The sequence below is a fragment of the Hipposideros armiger genome, unplaced genomic scaffold, assembly GCF_001890085.2.
Source record: "Hipposideros armiger isolate ML-2016 unplaced genomic scaffold, ASM189008v1 scaffold_4, whole genome shotgun sequence".
In the NCBI taxonomy this organism is placed as follows: domain Eukaryota; kingdom Metazoa; phylum Chordata; class Mammalia; order Chiroptera; family Hipposideridae; genus Hipposideros; species Hipposideros armiger.
The window spans coordinates 1,970,750-1,991,051 of NW_017731354.1; the positions used below are offsets into that span (position 1 = coordinate 1,970,750).

At 36.6% G+C, this 20,302-nt stretch overlaps 1 protein-coding gene across 1 annotated transcript in view; it reads right to left on the reverse strand.

The window, feature by feature from the left end:
• The window catches only part of URI1 (URI1 prefoldin like chaperone), a 64,650-nt gene that overhangs the window by 15,384 nt on the left and 28,964 nt on the right, over positions 1 to 20,302 (reverse strand). The window contains exons 3-4 of the mRNA XM_019642744.1: positions 12,754 to 12,832; positions 11,572 to 11,707 (exon numbers count right to left, since the gene is read on the reverse strand). Coding sequence (XP_019498289.1) covers positions 11,572 to 11,707; positions 12,754 to 12,832 — 215 coding nt within the window. The remainder of the gene's footprint in view (positions 1 to 11,571; positions 11,708 to 12,753; positions 12,833 to 20,302) is intronic.

The window sequence follows — 20,302 nt, forward strand, 5'->3', positions numbered from 1 at the left end:
GGACCCACAACATGGCATATTATCACTGTGGCATTTCAGATCATGGAGAATAAAAACAGGAACCCAAAGCTTCTAAAGAGAAAAAACGAGTTACATACAAAAGCAAGACAACAGCATCACATTTTTTTATAGCAACACATAAGGCAGGAGGTAACAGAATAATACCTTCAAATTTCTGAGGGAAAAACCATTTAAAATCTAGTATTCTAAACAGTCCAGTTACAAAAAGCAGTAGTAGGACAAAATATTTTAAGACATGGAAAATTTCAAGAAAAGTATCTCCCAATATACCTTCCCAGAAAGTTACTAAAGGCTGTAACGCCAAGAAAATGAGTAAAACCTGAAAGGAGATGCCACAGGAACCAGGAAACAGGGGCTAAAGAAGAGGCAAAGACATGGTATAATGATAAAGGAGGACACCAGGAAGCTGGCTGTCCTTTGTCCAAGATGGGAGCCAGCCCAAATCAAAGCGAGAGTAGGAAGAGCTCCAGTACAGGTTGCTAAGAATACAATGGAAGTGTCCGGCTGAATTAGTGATACATACATATCATTATGCAACAAATAACAAAAGCAGTTAACTTCAAACACTATGCACGAATAGAAATGAAATTACATCTAGGAATGAACACCGATTTAACAGAAATTGTAATAAAACAATATTTTAAAAGATTGGGGGAGCAGGGACAGGGAGAACATGGAAATGATCTAAATGTTCCCCTTTAATTATAGGCAGGTAGCGAATAGATACTACAGCAGGTCCTTGAATGGTATCTTCATTCAACATCGTTTCATTATAACGCTAATGAGATGCCATAGGAACTTAATTCTTGTTTATATCAATTAGCTTATGGTAAAATTAGTTTTGTTACGTGTTTCACAGAACCTATTGACAACACTACATGAAGACTCACTGTACACAAAATTGAAAAAGAAAAAAAAAACAAGAAAAAAGAATATGTAAATTACTTGGGAAATATGGATAAAAAGAACAGAGCAAAAGATCAGACAAAAGACTGAAAGTAATTACCTCCAGGCAATGAAAGCTGGGAGCCTCTAGGCAATGAGCAGCTACTTTTTCATTACATGTATTAAGAACGTGCACAATATTTTAAAGCTATATATGTTTATTATATAGATAAAACCAAAATCATAAATTTATAGTTTATAACAAAATATCAATGTACTTATGATAGGCCTCACTAAAGATATACTCAAGAACACACATATTGCCTAAGATAAATCATAAAACTTTGTTGATGACCATATCACATTTCCCACAGTAAATATTCCCAAAAAACTTCAAGCTCCCAATCTCTCCTGCTTCTCAACAAATAAACCCGTCTTTATTACTGTGAAGATTTCAATCTTTAACTTCTCTAACCCAAATATTCCTTACCTATCCTTGCCTCTTACTCTTTTCCACTGATACTTTCCAAAGCTACATTTTCTACCTATACTTTTAATCCCATCACATCAAAGATCTCCTCTCGTTTCCACTTTCTCTTGAACATGCTCAGAAGTTTCCTATGCTCAAAAGAAAATAAAATCTTCCCTAAAAACAAGGAGCAGAATTATAGGTTAAAAAGCTCCAAGCCCTTTTTTTCTCCGTCTGAAACATATGAATAAAGAAAGAAAGAAACTAAAAGATATTATAAGAGCTCTAGAAAATAGTCAAAGTTCTACAGCAACCAAGTGGACACTCAAACACGAAAAAGCCACAATCCAAATGGCAGGAACTTTCATAGAACTTTTATTCACCTTTCTCCGCCTTTCCCCAGAATGGAGCAGTTTTGGCCTAGAGAAGGTGGCAGCCCAGATCCCAATTCCCTCCTCTGAACCATAGAGAACAGACCAGACTTTATTTGTAACATTCGAGCCAGTCTGAGGGCACCCTGAAGAAGTGGTAGCTGTCCCACCTAAACCAGATTTCAGTGAGGACACGGCTCATGAAAGTTGCAGGGGGACTACAACAAAGAAAAGTGAACTGACCCTAAGGGTCTTGTGGCATACTATTAAGTGAACCAATATACACATTAAGGGAATCTCAGAAGGAACAAACACAAAGAGGCAAAGAGATTATTTGAAGATATAATGGCCAGTAAATTCCCAAACTTAATGAAAGTCATGAATCACAAATCCAAAAGACTCAACTAATTAGAATAACCCCAAAGAGACACACAACAAAACATATAATCAAACTTCTGAAAGACAAGGAGAGAATCTTGAAATCAGAAGGAGAAAAAGGACTCATCACATATAAGGACTCCTCAATGAGAGTATAAGCAGATTTCTCAGCAGAAATCTTAAAAGTCAGAAGGCAGTGGGCTGAAACATTTAAAGTGCTGAGGAAAAAACTGTCAACTGAGAATCCTATATCCAGCGAAACCGTCCTTCAGAAAATGAGGGGAAAATTAAGATATTTCCAAATAAATAAAACCTGAAGTTGTTCCTTATCATTAGCCCTGCATTACAAGAAATACTAAAGAGAGATCTTCAATTTGAAATTCACTGAAGGTCACTAGATAATAGCTTGAGACCATATGAAGATAAAAAAATCTCCAGTAAAGGTAAACATGGACAAAAAAAACCCAGTATTATTGTCATTATGGTTTATAACTTTTTATTTGCTACAAAATATATATTAAAAAAATGCATTAAAAAAATCATTATAGGGCCGGCCGAGTTGCTCAGTTGGTTAAGAGCTCGCTTAAGAGTGTGAGCTCTGAGCAACAGCGGTTCAATTCCCGACCCGAACTGAGCAGCCGCTGAGCTGCCAACAGATGGCAGGATGGCTCAGCTTAAAAAAAAAAAAAAAGAAAAAAAAATCATTACAAATCTATGTTAATAGGTACACATTAAATAAAGATGTAACCTGTGACATCAATTATATAAAAGGGATAGACAGAACTGTATAATATAGAATTTTTATATGTAATTGAAGTTAAGTTGGTATCAATTCACAATACACTGTTATAACTTTAGGATGTTATATGTGATCTCCATGGTAACTACAAATACCTACAAAATGTTAATAATAAAGGAAGTGAGAAGGGGATCAAATCATTTTACTGCAAAAAAAATCAACTAAACACAAAGGAAGGTGGTAATGAAGAAAATGAGAGGCAAAAGCTAGAATATATACAGAAAACAAATAACAAAAAGGCATAGTTAAGTCCTGCCCTATAAGTAATTACTATAAATGTAAATGGATTAAAATACCCAATCAGAAAGCACAGGTTAACAGAATATGTTAAAAACAAAACAAAACAGGGGGGGCCGGCTGAGAGGCTCAGTTGGTTAAGAGCTTGCTCAAGAGTGTGAGCTCTGAGCAACAGGGTCACCGGTTCGATTCCCGGCCTGAGCTGAGCTGCCAACAGGTGGCAGGATGGCTCAGCTAAAAAAAAAAACAACACAAAAAAAGAACCACCAGAATCCAGCTTATATACTAGTAACAAAGACCCACATTAGATCTAAGGACACAAACAGGTTGAAAGCAAAAGGACAGAAAAGATAATCCATGTAAATAGTAACCAAAAGAGAACTGCAGTGACTATACTGATGAGCAAAATAAAACTTTAAGTCAAAAAAGGTTATAAGAGACAAAGGATATTTTATATTAAAACTTTCTATCAAAAAGATTATTAACAATTATAAACATATATACACCTAACAACAGAGCCCCAAATATATATAGGAAGTAAAAATTGACAGAATTCAAGGTTGAAATCGACAGAATCCTCCAACAAGAGCTGGCGACATCGATACTTCACTTGCAATGAAGGACACAGCAACCAGAAAGAAGAGTGATGAGGAAATACAGGACTGGAACACTACCTGCTGGCCCTAAGAGATATATACAGAACACTCCACCCAACAGGAGCAGGGTACATATTTTTCCAAGGGGAACATGGCACGTTTTCCAAGGAAGGCCATGTTAGGCCACAAAACAAGCCCAAAATTTTAACAAGACTGAAACCATACGAAGTATTTTTTTCAATCACAGTGGAATATATCTAGAAACCAGTTATGGAAGGAAAGGTGGAAAATTCACCCATACATGGTAATTTAACAAAACATTGAATTAACCAATGGGTCACACAAATCACAAAGGAAATTAGAAAATACCTTAAGACCAATGAAAATGAAAATACAACATACAAAACTTACAGGATGTGAAATACCTTTGTATCTCTTATTGAAAATGCAACTTGATGTGAGTGCTGGATTGCTATAAGGCATTCCTACAGAGTCTAATAGGATTTGAGAATAAGAGAAGTCATTATATGACAACTTAAAAAAAAAGGAAAAGGTCTAACGCTAGAGAATTTAATGCCAGCAAAAGATGGTTTAATAATTTTATAAAGAGGTTCGGCTTAAAACTAAGTCGAGATAACAAGAGAAGCAGCTTCTGTCACCCAGAGGCAACAGATGAGTCCTAGATGCCATTAAGGAAATCACTGAGAAAGACTATCTGCCTGAGTAGGTTTTTAATGCAGACCGAAGTGCTCTATTCTGGAAAAAGAAAAAAGAAAAAACTGCCACAAAGGACATTTATCAGTAAGGAAGAGAGCAAGCACCAGGGTTTACGGCAGGAAGGAACGGGCTGACTCCACTGTTCTGTGCAAATGCAGTCGGGTTTATGAGTGGGACTGCCCTTATCCATTAAGCTGCCCACCCCTGAGCCTGGAAGGGAAAAGATACCACCAGCTGCCAGATCCTGGGTGTTCCACAACAAGGCCTGGACAGTAAGAACCCTTTTTCTGAACTGGTTCCATCAGTGCTTAGTCCCTGACGTCAGGAAGTACCTTACCATTAAGGGAATGCCTTTTCAAGTTCTGATACTGGACAGTGCCTCTGGCCACCCAGAGCCCCACGAGTTCAACACTAACGGTGTCCAAGTGGCCTACCTGCCCCAAACACAAAGTGGAGACCTTGATGATGACCCACTTCCACTTACTGAACAGTAAAAAATAAGCGTGCCACACAATTAATCAGTTGTGTGTGTAGGTTGGTGTCTTTGTAGGTAAGTAGCTTTTAAATATATATAATAATGTTTGTTTCCAATGCTGTATTATAAATATGACTGTAATACTATATGCCATAAAATGCTATAATGACTCATTCATTAGTGTACAGGCTAGGCTACTGTGAAGCAATCATATCGATCATACTAGGCTGCCATAAAGCAATCATATTGCTGTTGCTTTATCAATGCATGAATCATTATACCTGTAAATATGAATTTTTTTCACATTATCTTTTCTTTTTTTTCTTTCTTTGTAGTTTCAGGTGTACAAAACAATGTAATAGTTAGACATTTACACCCCTCACAAAGGGATAACCCTCCTCCAATCTGCTACCCCTTTGACAGCATATATAGTTATTACAATTCCATTGACTCTATTCCCTATGCTGTGTTCCACCTCCCGTGACCATATATTTAATTATTTAATTACAGTCACATTCAGCTTCAGGCATATAGCGCAGTGGTCAGGCCTCTACACAGTCCATGAAGTGTTCTCCCTGGTCAGTCCAATGCCCATCTGGCACCCTACATAATCTTTACAACATTATTGATTATATTCCCCATATCTTTTCATTTTTGATGTCTAGCATTAGTAATGCCCATAACATCTACAGTGTTTTGTATTATATAAGACAATATTGATGTAGGTACTGACAGACGATTCATGTGATAAACAGATGATGTAAATTCACAGTAGCAATAAATACATACAGTACTATAGGTGTGTTTTCTCTTTCTCATGAATGTCTTAGTAACATTTTCTTTTATCCAGATTACTTTATTGTAAGAACACAGTATATACTACATATAACATACAAAACATGTGTTAACTGACTGTTCATGTTATTGGTAAGGCTTCCAGTCAACAGTAGGCTATTAGTAGATAAGGTCTGGGTGAGTAAAAAGTTATACACAGGGCTGGCCAAGTGGCTCAGTTGGTTAAGAGTGCAAGCTCTGAGCAACAGGGTCACTGGTTCGATTCCCACATGGGCCAGTGAGCTGCACCCGAGCTGAGCAGCCACAAGCTGCCGACGGGAGGCCAGATGGCTCAGTGTACAACAAGGCTCATGGTACGACTCTCGCATGGGATGGTGAACTACTACGAACGCCCCCCACACCCCTCCCCTGTCCCGTGCAACTAGACTGAAAGCAGCGACTAGACTTGGAGCTGAGCCTATGCCCTCCACAACTAAGATTGAAGGACAACAAATTGACTTGGAGCTGATGGGTCCTGGAAAACACAATGTTCCCCTTCCCCAATACTGTTCCCCTCCCCAATTCCCCAATAAAAAAATCTTAAAAAAAAAAATTTTCACCCACATATTAAAAAAAAAAAAAAAAGTTATACACAAATTTTTGACTGTATGAGTATCAAGCGCCCCTAATCCCATGTTGTTCAAGGGTAAACTGTACATGCAAAAATCCTCAACAAGGGGCAGCCGGTTAGCTCAGGTGGTTAAGAGCACAGGCTCATAACACCAAGGTTGCTGGTTCGATTCCCACATGGGCCAAGGAACTGCGCCCTCCACAACTAGACTTAAGACAACTACTTGACTTGGAGCTAATGGGTCCTGTAAAAACACACTGTTGCCCCATAAAATTTATTTAAAAAAAAAATCATCAACAAAATGCTAGCACACGGGGAGGGGTGGGGAATCGAAGAAAGGTGATCACAAGGTACAAACTTCCAGTTATATGATGAGTAAGTACATAGGGACGTAATGTACAGCATGGGGACTACAGTTATCACTGCTGTGTGATATGTGTGAAAGTTGTTAAAAGAGTAAATCCTGAGTTCTCATTAAAAGGAGAAAAAATATTTTTCCACTTCCCTGTATTGTCTCTATATGAGATAAAATATGTTACTTAAACTTATTGTGGTAATCATTTCACAATATATGTAACTCAAACGTTTATGCTGTATACCTGAAACTCATAAAGTGATGTACGTTGATTAAGCCTCAAAAAAACAGAAAAAAATGCCAGCAAACAAAATGTAGCGGCATATTTAAAAAATTATACTCCATGACCTAGATGGATAATCTTCAGAGAGTCACCACACAAAAATCAATCAATATCAATATATTACATTAATAGAATGGGGATTAAAAAAAATTATTATCTCAATTGATGCAACGAAAGCCTTTAACAAAATCCAACACCACTACATGATACAAAACACTCAATAAACAGGAACAGAGGTAAATTCCTAAACATGATAAAGGCCATATATGAAAAATCCAAAATTGACTTCATACTCAATGGTGAAAGACTGAAGGTTTTTCCCTGAAGATCAGAAACGTGATAAGGATGCCTACTATCACCATCTCTATTCAATACAGTGCTAGACGGTCTAGCCAGAGCAATTAGGCAAGAAAAAGAAATAAAAAGCATCCAAATTTGAAAGGAAGATGTCAAATTATCTCTATTGGCAGATGATGTGATCTTAAACGTAGAAAGCCCTCAACATTACACACACACACACATACACACACACACAAACTGTTAAGAGCTAATAAACAAATACAGCAAAATTGCAGAATCAACATACGAAATCAACACTCAACAATCAGTTGCATTTCTACATATCAGCAATGAAGAATCCAGAAAGGACGTTAACAAAATAATTACACTTATAATAGCATTTAAAAGAATAAAATATTTAGTTATAAATTTAGCCAAGGAGGCAAAGGACTTCACTAAAAACTACAAAGTGTTGCTGAAAGACGTTAAAGAAGACACAAATAAATGGGAAAGATATCCTGTGTTCATGGATTGGAGGACTTTATATTGTTAAGATGTCAATATTACCCAATGCAATCTACAAATTCAGTGCAATGCCTATCAAAATCCCAACAACATTTTTTGCAGAAATAGAGAAAGTTCCCCCCAAAATTCATATGGAATCTCAAAAGATGATAGCCAAAACACAATGCTGGAAAAGAAGGTAAAAGTTGGAGGTCTCATTTTTCCTGATTTCAAAACCTACTACAAAGCTATAGTAATGAAAAACACTCTGGTACTGGCATTAAGACAGATATACAGACCACAAACAGAATAGAGAACCCAAAAATAAACACTCCCACATATGTTCTTGCCAAATAACACTCATATTTAATTTATCCATTCAATAGTTGATAGACATTTGGGTTGTTTCCACTTTGGGCCTATTATGAATAATGCTGCTATTAATATTCAGGTCCAAGTTTCTATGCAGACATCATTTTTGTTTCTTTCAGGTATAAGATTACCTAGGTGTGGAACAGGGTTACATGTAACTCAATGATTAAATTTATGAAAACCGCCAAATGTTTTTCAAAGTGGATGCACAGTTGACATTCCTACCAGCCATGTCTGAGGACACAATCCTCACCAATACATGAACTCTTTTTTATTGTAACTATTCTAGTAGGGGTGAAATGGTACCTCACTGTGGTTTTGATCACCAATTCATTTTTGACTGAAGTGCAAAGGCAATTCAATGGAGAAAGGGGAGTTATTTCCAACAAATGATGGTGGAACAATTGGACATCTATATGTAAAAAGACTGAACCGTGAACAAAACCTCACACCTGGTACAAAAATTAATCACAGAGCTAAGTGTGTTCAACTATAAACATTTTAGAAGAAAACATAGGAGAAAATCTTCATGAACCGAGGGTAAGGCAAAGAATTCTTAATATAACACCAAACACATGACCTATAAAAAAGGTGATAAATTGGACTTCGAAATTAAAAACTTTTGCTCTGGAAAGGCTGTTGAGAGAATAAAAAGACAAGATGCAGCCTGGGAAAAAATATTTGCAAATCATATATTCAGCAAAGGACTTGCATCCAGAATATATAAAGAACTCTCAAAACTCAAGTGTAAGAAAAAATGCAACCCAGTTTTTTTAAATGGGCAAAAGACTTCAGCAAATGAAAGAGGATATAGAGAAGGCAAATAAGTACATGAATCAATGCTCAACATCATTAGCCATTAGGGAAACGCCAATTAAAACCACCATAAACCTATTCACATGGCTAAAATTTTTTAAATGGACAATACCAAGGTGGTGGTCAGAACGCAAAGCTACGAGGGCGCTCATAGCTTGCTGGAGTCAAGGGGACAGAGAACAAGACAGCTGGGCAGTTGAACATACACTTTCCATATGACCTAGCAGCCCCACTTGTCAGGAGTGAGAAACAGCAATAAAAGTTATGGTCATACAAAACCCTGTACACAAAGGTTGATAGCAGCTCTGCTCATAATTGCCCCCAAAATGGAAGCAACCCAAGTGTCCTTCAAATGGGGGAATAGAAGAACAGTGGTACATGTATATAATGGAACAATACGCAGCAGTAAAAAGGAATGAATTTTGACGCATAGAACCACTTGGGTCAGGCACTGTGGTGAGTAAAAGAAGCCCATCTCAGAAAGTTACCCAGTGTCTGCTTCCCTTTACATGACATTCTGGAACAGGGTGAAATGAGGAGCAGCAGACACAGATCACTGGCTGTCAGCCTGAGGAGAGCGGGTAGGATGGAGGCACAAGGAGCTTTGGGGGGATCCTGCGTCCTGACTGTGGTGTGTCCTTATGCTGCTCTGTGTCCTGATTGTGCCGCTGGCTGAATGCATCTTTACATGTGCTGTAACTCACAGAATAGTATACCAAATAAAAAGTCAATTTCACTTTCCTAATTCTAAAAATTAAAAATGCTTTAAAATGGAAATAAAAAATTTATAAGCCTTTGCATGTTAAATGGCAAAAATGCAAGATGTGAACACAAAGGGTAGGACACTCTCTTAGGAATCATCTTCCTCAGAGCACTTCTGAATCCTTTTGTTGTGGTTGGTTGTTGTTGGGTTAAACGTTTCGTCCATTTGACTCTTTTTTAACATGCAATGGGCCTCCCTCTGCCTTCTCCAATGACCCTGGTCAACAGTGAGGCAGGTGACTGTATGTTTAACTTGTTATACTTCTGCTGCCTTAAGAAAAATATCTTTTCTTAATAAATGTTAAGTACAATAATATGTCTAAACCTTTTCTTCAGTTATTATAAAAAAACTGCATAAATAAAACAACTTTTTAGAATTAATTTATTATAACAGATTCTCAAACATAATGTATCTGTACATGAGCATATTCTGAAAATTACTATATATAAATATTGATCCCAAAAGCCATTATATGTGGTCAATCCCAAAACCATATTTAACATTGGAAAGTGATTTACCAAAAAAATATTTCTGTATTCTAGAGCTCTATTCTATTCCACGCAAAGTATTTTCCAGTTAATATATTAAGTCATAATTGAGTCTAAAGATTTCTTTGCTGAAATATCCATATGAAAATCAAAATGAAAAAACTTCACCAGACTATAAACTGGCTTCATACCAGCAGAATCACCCCAGTAAATAAAGACTCTCCCATTAAGAACGGCTTTTAAGAAAGAATTTTGCCCATTCTCTTTTCTCTAACATATATACATAACTTAGCTTAATGTAGTAATGCCAAAAGAATGATCATTGCCAGAAATTATATACAGGCCTAACAATAAGATTCTGATTAGAGCTACAATAGATCAAAATATGTATCAATTATAAACTTACAGGAGTTGATTTGCAATTAGAGTCTCCAAATACAGATCCCAGAATTTCACTGAGTAAATGAGTTCTTTAACTAGTACCCACTCATGTATAAGGGAAATAATTTCAGCTTTAGAAAACTCAGCTGTTTTCTATCTACATGACCTCATTTATACTGAAGGATCCTCAAAAATTTATTTTCAAATGCACATTTAACTAGAAGGTTAAAAAGCAGGTAGGGTTGATATTGTACTATCAACTGAAGTATGCTAGAAATTAGAACATAGATTAATAACCCTAATTTTAAAATGCAACTAAGCTAGAATCCACGCCAACCAATCTAACTACAAAAATGTGTGTGTGTGACTGGATACATTTAACAACAAATACTATCACAGATAAACAAAACTAAAGAACTATCTCAATAAAATGAGGCAGAGACTTCAAACCACTTAACAAGTATAAGGGTGCCATTTTAGGGAGCACCTCCCCATACCTGGCCTCTTCTTTCTTAAAATGAAAATATGACTTCTTCCAAACCAAAAAGCATGTTTAAGAATTGTTTCTACTTTTGCAAAAAGGCATTTCTCGCAGTTCAGTAGTAAATAGAAAGTAAATGCCTTCTGCATACTTAAGTATTAAAAGCAAGTCTATGAAAGTACCTAAAACAAAGCGATTATGAAATATAAAATGACCCCAACTTCGATCACAAAACCACATATCATGATATCATTTACACATTGCAATTTCTGAAAACATGCTAACATGGGTGACATTCCAGCCTAGATGCCCCATTATCCAGTTCACATTCTCACACTTTGGCTCTAGTCAAACTACCTCCAATCAACAGAATCACAAAGAGCCTGAACTAAGAAATCACAGAAGGGACTTTCTGTGACAAACAGTCCATCTGCCTGGTACTCTGTGATCCCAATCCACATCTAGCAAAGAAACATTGCTGACAATTCATACATACGTTCTTTCCGGTGCTCGACTAAGCCCGCGGCCTGCTTTGCTGAGCACTTTGCAAACCAGTTGTCCCCAAGTAAAACAGTAACTTCATTAGTATGGACAAGTTTTCCTGGCATGAAGGCAAAGGGGCCAAATGGTACCTATTTAAAAAAAAAAAAAATTAAAAATTGAAAACACTAAAATAATACATTTTACAAAACAGAATTAAAAACTCTGCGTTGAGGCCTTTTTTTACTTTATTCACTAAGAAAAATAAAATGTCAACTTCACAGAAATTAAACATTATATTAAAGTTTCACTAGGAAAACCTATAGAAAATTGTTTTAGGTTAATAAATCAATGCCAAAACTGGAAAAGGTATCAGCACATTTACATATAGCTCTCAGAGAAATTAGCAGTCTCTGAATGTTTATACTTTTTGTTCATTCATAAATCTAAATGAAAGCAAATTAGTAATAAAACATTAAGTTAACAAATAGCTTTGATGAAAATAATTCAAAATTATTTCCAATAAAATAGCCATTTTTTTTCAAAGCAGGAATGAACAAATAAATAGCTTTACTGAGTCTACAAAATTTACAAAATATTGGGCTAGTATAATAAAGAACAATACACTTACAAAGTATTTGGGCTAGTGTGAAGTCTTCGTGAGAGAGAATATTATGCAATGAGAGACTCTAATCCAGGGCTCATGAATAGACAACTATGTCGATATGAAGATCATTCAAACAAAAACTAGCAGTATCTTCTTATATAAAATCAATGTTCTAGGGTTCAATTCTGTGAATTACACAACATAATGGTCTATTCCTGCTCTGGCTAACAGGAAATGACTAAGTGCTATATTTCTGTCATAATTACAATTTTCTAACACAGTAAATCTGCATACCAAATATGTCAAATTTCGTGCTAACATTTATGCCATTTATTTCACCATAATGTGATAATTTAATATAAATCTGAAAATAAGGAAAAGAAGGAAATATCAACTATTGTTATAATTGGCGTATTATTATAAAGTAAAACAAAACAAATTATCCATGTTGTAGTTGCCTCTGATACATTCCATCAGGTTGGCAATTTGTGAATTGATACACAAAAGGTAAAGAAACATTTTCTTTACACAGTTAACATCTTCACAAGAAACAACACACATACTACTCTGAAAGAAACACACCAGACATACCATGATATTGTAAGACAATTTATCAGGCAGGGTACTGAGTCTTTCTTGAAGGGCATTATAATCATTATCTACCTTCTTCCTGTTGACAAAAAAATACCAAATACTAAATGAATACACAAATTAATTCCCCGAGTAAGCTATGTATCATAAGACAAACAAAATCAAAAACCTAATTTTAGCAATTTAAAGATTAAAGTGGTTTTTAATTTAAAAATCCTGTTTTTGCAAAGTTTAGCAATGGCACTATTCCAGCATACATTTACGAAAGAATTAAGACTCTCAGGGACTTTGGCTTTTAGAAGTAGAACACTCACATCTTGAGAATTAGTGTTTCCTAAGGTAGGAGATAATCTGAGCTAAATAAAATTTGGCAATTAAGGGAGATAGTGAAGGAGGGCCTGATGTTTAGAGGGAAACTCAAGATGAAGGAAGAAGAGATTTGACACAGCTTTTGAGTGAATAAACACTGGCTGTGGAGCAGAAATCGTGAACACGAAACCTGATCAGATGCTTCAGCCTCCTCAGAAAACTTCAGGCTGCAAGATGTGGAGTTCAGTTATTCACAGTAATGTGATTAAGGTGACAGAACCAACCAGGGGCTAGAGGAAATGAGGTAGAGGTAATACAAAAACCATTTCGATTTGGCTTTGGACTTTGTTTCATGTTGTATCAAAACAGAGCTACCTAATAAATTAATTTCAAACAACCAAAAGATGTAATTCTGTGGGCGCACCGATGGTCACCCCTTTCCCGCTATGGACCTACTCAGTACCTACACCTGCTGGGAGTGAACAGCCCCAAGCTGAGATGCCTGTTTGCAAACGTTCTCTGGAGATGAGGTTTCCGAAGGGTCCGCTGCTAGGGTGTAGGCGGCAGACAAAACCAGAGCACCGAAAATTTTTTAAAGCAGAAGGGTTCTGTCAATTTTTTAAAATAACAAAAAAACTCACCAATTCAACAAGTAATTTAAAAGAACATGTAGATATTGTCGAACTGAAATTAGGATAAATTACAACGTAGACAATCGCTCTCCAGATAATAAAAATGACTGTTCTATAAACATTGTGGAATTGGTTTCAGTTTACTCCTTAGCTCCCCTAAAGCAACAGTGGCATAATTAATAAAAATTACCTCATTTAGTCTAAAGAACATCAAGGATTTCACATATATGCTATTCATCCTAAAAATATTCCTGTGGTAAATACCACTGTCAACGTTTTCCTCTTACAAAAGAGAAAGATGGAAAAGCAGACAAGTAGGAGAAATCAGATCTATCAAGGAGAGGTAAGCACTGGGTCTCCTGACCTGTATGTACTGCAAGTCTTTTCATTTTCTAGTGTTCAAGAGCTGTTTTTAAACTTGCCCCCAAAATCCTTTTTTTATAAACCAACATAAAATGTCTTTTAGTTTAAGGCAAGATCATCCTTCTGGATAAATTTTTACATGACTCAAATGATTAAAAAAAAACAAAACTTTTTATCGGGCACAGGGAGGGCACCGTACCAGAAAAAATATGGCTTTGAAAGTCAGACCACAGGGTGAATCCCAACCCCACCACTTACCACACACGAATTAACCCCATTAGCCCTAATCTCAGGGTCTTCAGTGGCAGGACGGAAATAATGCCACGCTATCTCACAGGTTCAAGGGAACTAAATATAACGAGCTGAACACCCTGCCGGGCACTGAACACCTACACTGAGCATTCAACACCCCCTTTTCCATGAGTATCAAAACACACCAATTCTAACACTTTCAAGAAAGACTATCACCCACTAAGGTAAGATTCCACTATGCTAAATTCATTCCATTTGATACAGTAGTAGGCCTACTAAAAGACAGTATGGCTAAATGTGACCACTCAGGGGGCTCTGGAGACAGGATTGGTGTGAGCAATAAAAGGGACACTCTCTATCAGGAACTCATCTGGCACAATGCTGGCAGTGATCACTCATCATTAGATCTACTGAACACTAACAGTTTATATGTTTTCGGATAAGTAATTCTGCAAATGCTCAAGGACTAGACATCAGCTCAATGTTCCCACAACTTGTAAAAAGCTAGTGAGTATGCAAGTCAGCATTCAATATGTCTTACTGGGATAACCACACAGGAAAAAGGGGACTTCTTTACAAAACATCTCTTTGTAAATTAAAAGAACAGTAAATTCAACCAGAGGTGATACAAGAGAGATCAATATCAGTATTCCAAATCCAGTATATTCAGTTTTAAACTTATCAATAATCCTCTTTAGAATAAAAATGCAAACATACTGGAGGACATTTTAAGGCTGGAATTGCAATTTTTAAATTTTAAATTGTTTCTTAAAAATAAAAAAATGTTTTAAATAAAAAAGGAGAAGATAATTTAAAATGCAACAACCCACTGCAGAAATCCCTTTTGAAGGGAGGCAAGCAGGAAGCAATGTCTCTGAGAGAGACCGTGGCTTGAGGCATTCTCTCTCTGAAGGTCACTAGTGGAAATACCCAGGACTTAGCGCTTGGTCAGAATCATCTCCAAAGAGTCCCTCTAATATCTAGATCATTGAAGATCACAATGCCTAGACAGCAAAAAGTACAAAAACAATCCTAAGAACTATGGTGTTACAGAAGGTAAGCAAGGGAATCTTTTATTTGTACCAAAATTTGAACAGGTCTTTTCTACTTTACTACTATTTAGAATCATAGAATTCATTTTGGGACACTATCGTCATATTAAAATGTGGAGTCACATGAGGCACCTGCTTAAGATAATTTTTTTCAAATGGAAAACAAGACGGAGATACGGTTAGGGTAAGCCTCTCAGGCCTACAGATAATCTATACACCTCCTTGTCTGCCTTCATCATATTTGACCCTAATAGATCAGGTGCAGCCTTCAATTCTTACTTTAAAAAAAAAATCCAATAAATAAGATTTAATTTGCATTGGGATACCCTCAGGCGTGTTCCTTATAGAAAATAAGAACTAAAGCACTGCTATCAAGCATATAAGAAACTTACCATCTTGTTTTGAATGCTACTCATCTGTTACACGCCTTCTGAGAAACACCTTTGTTTAAAAAGCTAAAGCAGCAGAGAAGGAAGTAACACAGCTACAAATTTGCCTTCATCTTAAGGATGAAGATCTGAGCAGATTCCACAGGAAACACCTTCTTTTCAGGAAGTTGTGACAAGTATGAGAGGAAGTTAAATGGTGAGCATGCGGAGCATTTACAGAGGAGGGTACTGATGTCCCCAACGGACTCTGAAATGCAGCAGGAAACCAGATTCATGGACTGAGGTAAGGACAGGTAAGATACATGGATCAAGGTTCACTATACAATTCTTTCAAACTTTTCTGTATGTGTGCAGGTTTTCATAATAGAATATTAAAAAGGAGATGCAGGAAACATGAGAGGTGATTTATATTTTTAATCTTAAATGCAAGTGACAAAAAAAATCTTTTTTTTTTTTTTTTAGCTGAGCCATCCTGCTGTCTATTGGCAGCTTAGCGGCTGCTCAGCTCGGGCTGGCCTCGAACCGCTGTTGCTCAGAGCTCAAACTCTTGAGCGAGCTCTTAACCAACTGAGCCACTCGGCCGGCCCCAAAAAAATCTTTGTAAAAAAAAGTTCTATATCCCTTGACTGAGGCAAATGAAAGACACTCCAATTTCCTTTAAATAATGAAAAATAACAAATAGCTTTAAAAATAAAAATTTTCTTTAAATAATAAAAAAATAATAGTTTTAAATAATAAAAAAGCAAAACATAAAACACTGGTTAAAATAAGATTTTGCTAATTTTCACTTTAAAGTAGGAAGTTGGATTAGGCACAAAGGCTGTGGTCAGTGAAATGGAGACTGAAAAGAATACGATTTCCAAATTTACCTAACACTGAAGATGGGACTGATCACCATGAATAATTAAGTTTTAAAGGCATGCAGATCAGTCTTCATAGATTATGCATAATAAAACACAAAACAAATTATATATAAGCATATGAAGTCAAGTCAGGAAATTCATGAGAAATACACCACAAACCACTGCACTGTTATGATGAAATAGTTCCCTGCGAATCCCTCAAAAACATCCAAGCTCAGTATCTATCCATCCATACTGATAGACTTGAAAGAAGAATTCAAAAAAAAAAAAAAAGAAGAAATTAACGAATCTTCAACTGTGATTTTTAACCATGTAGGTATGCTTTCTTGGTTATTTCTCACTGTATACTTTGACTGCAACCTATACTAGAAACTATTGGTTTTTCAGAAGTCATGACGCATTTTTGCAATGAAAACCACAGAAAAAATACTCATGACTTTTCTGACAACCCGATAAATACCTCTTCCTTAAAACAGCATTTTTCATCCAGTTTCCTTTAAAAATAACAAATGTCAAGTATTTGCTTGAAGATTCCTCTCTCAAAATTCACATACTCAAATGTTTCAGAATTTTTATATCCAAAGTTAAAGCTATTCTTTCCAAAATTAAACATCTGAATATAAAACACCTTTTTTTATAGTTTCATTTAAGTCTGCTTCAGGTAATTTCCTAGTCACCTCTACTACTTAAAGCTCTCTTAGGATGACTGAAGGAAGCTAGACAAGAAATTTCTACAATTCATACAGTACAATTTACTGTTACAAACAAACAATGACTAACAGGTGATTTGCATGTGATAGGCATCACATGCCATATTTAATTCTCACAAATCAACATAAGTCATGAGACTTTTTTCTTGGGGGACATGTTCAACAGAAGTCATCTATCGTGCAGTAAAAATGAGCATAAATTTTTTGTCACTCCCCCGCCCACGGGTGGAGTCTATTTTCCCACCTTTTGAATCTGAGCTGGCTTTGTGAGTTCCTTTGACCAACAACTGTGGCCCTGCAGCTTCTGTTCTCACTGCCCTGAGATCATCACATACAGTAAGCCAGAGAAAACAGCGCGTAGCCAGAGAGGCCCAGCTAACATTAACAGCCAGCACTAGCCACCAGGTTTGTGGGTGAGGACATTTTGGACAACCCAGTTGGCCCAGTCACCATGTGGCTGAACAAGACCAGCAGAAGAACGCAGGTGGGGCAGTCCAGCGTGCACTTCCACAGAAGCGGACCAAGTCGTGGCTGTGGTTTTAGGCTACTGAGTTTTGGAGTAATTTTATTAAGGAGCAATAAATATAACCGCTTAGCAAGGATATATTTTGAATTACAGAAGCCATACTCAGTGAATTGGCCATTATTTAAAAAATAAAATGAGTACCAAATCTAATTTAGTAATTCTAAAAATTAGACATTTGATGCACAAGGAAGTTTATAGGAACGAAATAAAGAATTAGAGGTAATTAATGATTGAGGACAATTTCCAAGGTAAAAGTATTTAATAAAGGGGATGCTCTGATTTCATTTTTGTGAAAAGGATGAGAGTATAAAATATAAAAACATGTGGATGAATACACACATGCATATACATACATAGATAAATACACACACACGCCTTATGCAAACAATTTCTGGAAGGGTTTGCAAGAAACTGGTTAAAAAACAGTTGTTTACAAAGAAGAGAACTGCGAATTAGGGGAGAGGGCAAAGGGATACTACACAGCATTTATACCCTTGTGTACTCCTTAAATTCTGGACAACATGGATATGTTGCCTAACCTTAAGTTTTTTAATTTAAATTTTAAAAAGTAAATATAGAGTCTTTTATGTATTAAAGATAGGTACTGCAATATTTCCAGATGGAATGATATGTTTTAGATTCACTTCACAGTAGTTGGAGGTGGGGGCAGAGGGTAGGGCAGGCTCCTTAAATGGAACAGTTCAGATGAAGCCAGGAGCCGATAATTTTGGAAGCTCAGTGATGGCTACATGTGGGTCCACTATACCACTGTCACCTTTTGTTTCAAATTCTCCATAATTAAACATCATTTTAAAACATGCATGTAAAGCTTTAATAATATTGTTCAGAAAGCCATCTCTCCAACATGATAAAGGATGGTAATGGCAAAATATTCAGGAATTACAAAGCTTTGGCTGGTTTTTGTTTTTTGTTTTTCTTTAGTCACCTGACAAATTTTCAAAAAAGATTTCCGAGCTAATATTAATATTTACTGAGTGCCAGTTTGGGTGTTCACGCTGCAGACAGTATCTCACTGGAGATTCAAGTTAAGTAGGGTCATCATCACTTTACAGGGAGAAGCTGAAAATCTGAGTAATTCACCCAAGTTATAAAGTTAGCAAGTGACAGGATTCAAATGTAGGTCTGTGCCTCCAAATCCCATGTTCTTTGGGAAAGAATTTAAAAGATAAGAAGTTACCAATAATCTACAAACACAATAATCAGCCTCTAGTGGATCAAACATCATATCCACGTTTTATGAGAAAACAGTGTGCGGATTTTAAAATACCTTATTTCCTGAGTTACATAAAAAGGATTACAAGAAAAGAGTTGCATTAAAAAGTTTTTTTAATCTTCACTAAATTGAAAACCACTATTAGCTCTAAAAGTGTTGTATAAATTTTCAACTATTAGGATCAAACATTTCCTTTGCATCTGGTAACTAAACAAATACTAGAAATGTCTAGTTCACCAAAGTTCTGAGATTTGAATGAATTTTCTGGAAGAAATTTTCGGGGCAGATCCCGTTGCCCCCAGGCCATTTTTACTCCGACTTTTTTTTTTCTACAAGTATTTTTACTTCCTGTCCTATATTTTTTAAAACATGAAGATTACTTTTGAAGCCTAGGATATTCATCACTTGTCCCTTAAATAAAAGAATTCTTTAAAGGTGCACAAACAAGCCTAAACATCACTAGAAGAAGAATGCTACACAACACGTCTCTTGCTGTCCTTATTGCTAGTATGTCGCCAGAAGGAAGGGGAGCTCAGCCAGACGACTTGTATTTCAGACTAGGCTGCCACCAAGGGTTAAACACAGATGAAAGCAACACGCTTTTAAAGGCAGTGAGTGAGACGCCCTTTAGAATGGCTCCAGCCTCTGCTCTGGCTTCCTAGCTCTCGGCCAACAGCACAAAATGAGCGGGATCTCCCTGTTCCGGGTAAGCCTATGAATTCCTGCATGGCAGGCAGGGTCTTCCACTTCCAACAGCCGCAGAATACTGGCGTATGGTGGGGATTGTGTGTAGAATATGAGACTAAAACAACCACGAGAATTCCACAGTGCTCCCCCACAGCGATCCCCTGGCTTGCAGAAGAACAGAGAAACTGGTTTCAGGTTTTTAAGATAATAAATTAGTGAGTTCACTGGTCATTTAGATTCTAGCTCCTCATCAGATCCTCACAAAAAACCAACAGAAACATCTCTTTCCTGGGCCCTATTAGGAATGGTTCAGAGGAAACAGCAAATTTGAACTGGCAAGCATTATTTTAACTCGTAATGTGCAGACAAGATGCTCCAGTCGTTTCAGATGTGTAGGTCAAGACGGTTCTAGAGCGTGGAGTGCGGTGGGGAAATGGAGACTGACCCTGAAGGTCACGTGAACCTGCCCTGAAGTGCACGGCACCTGTCTGTCTGTCAGTGCTCACAAACTAAAATGTTATATATAAAATTA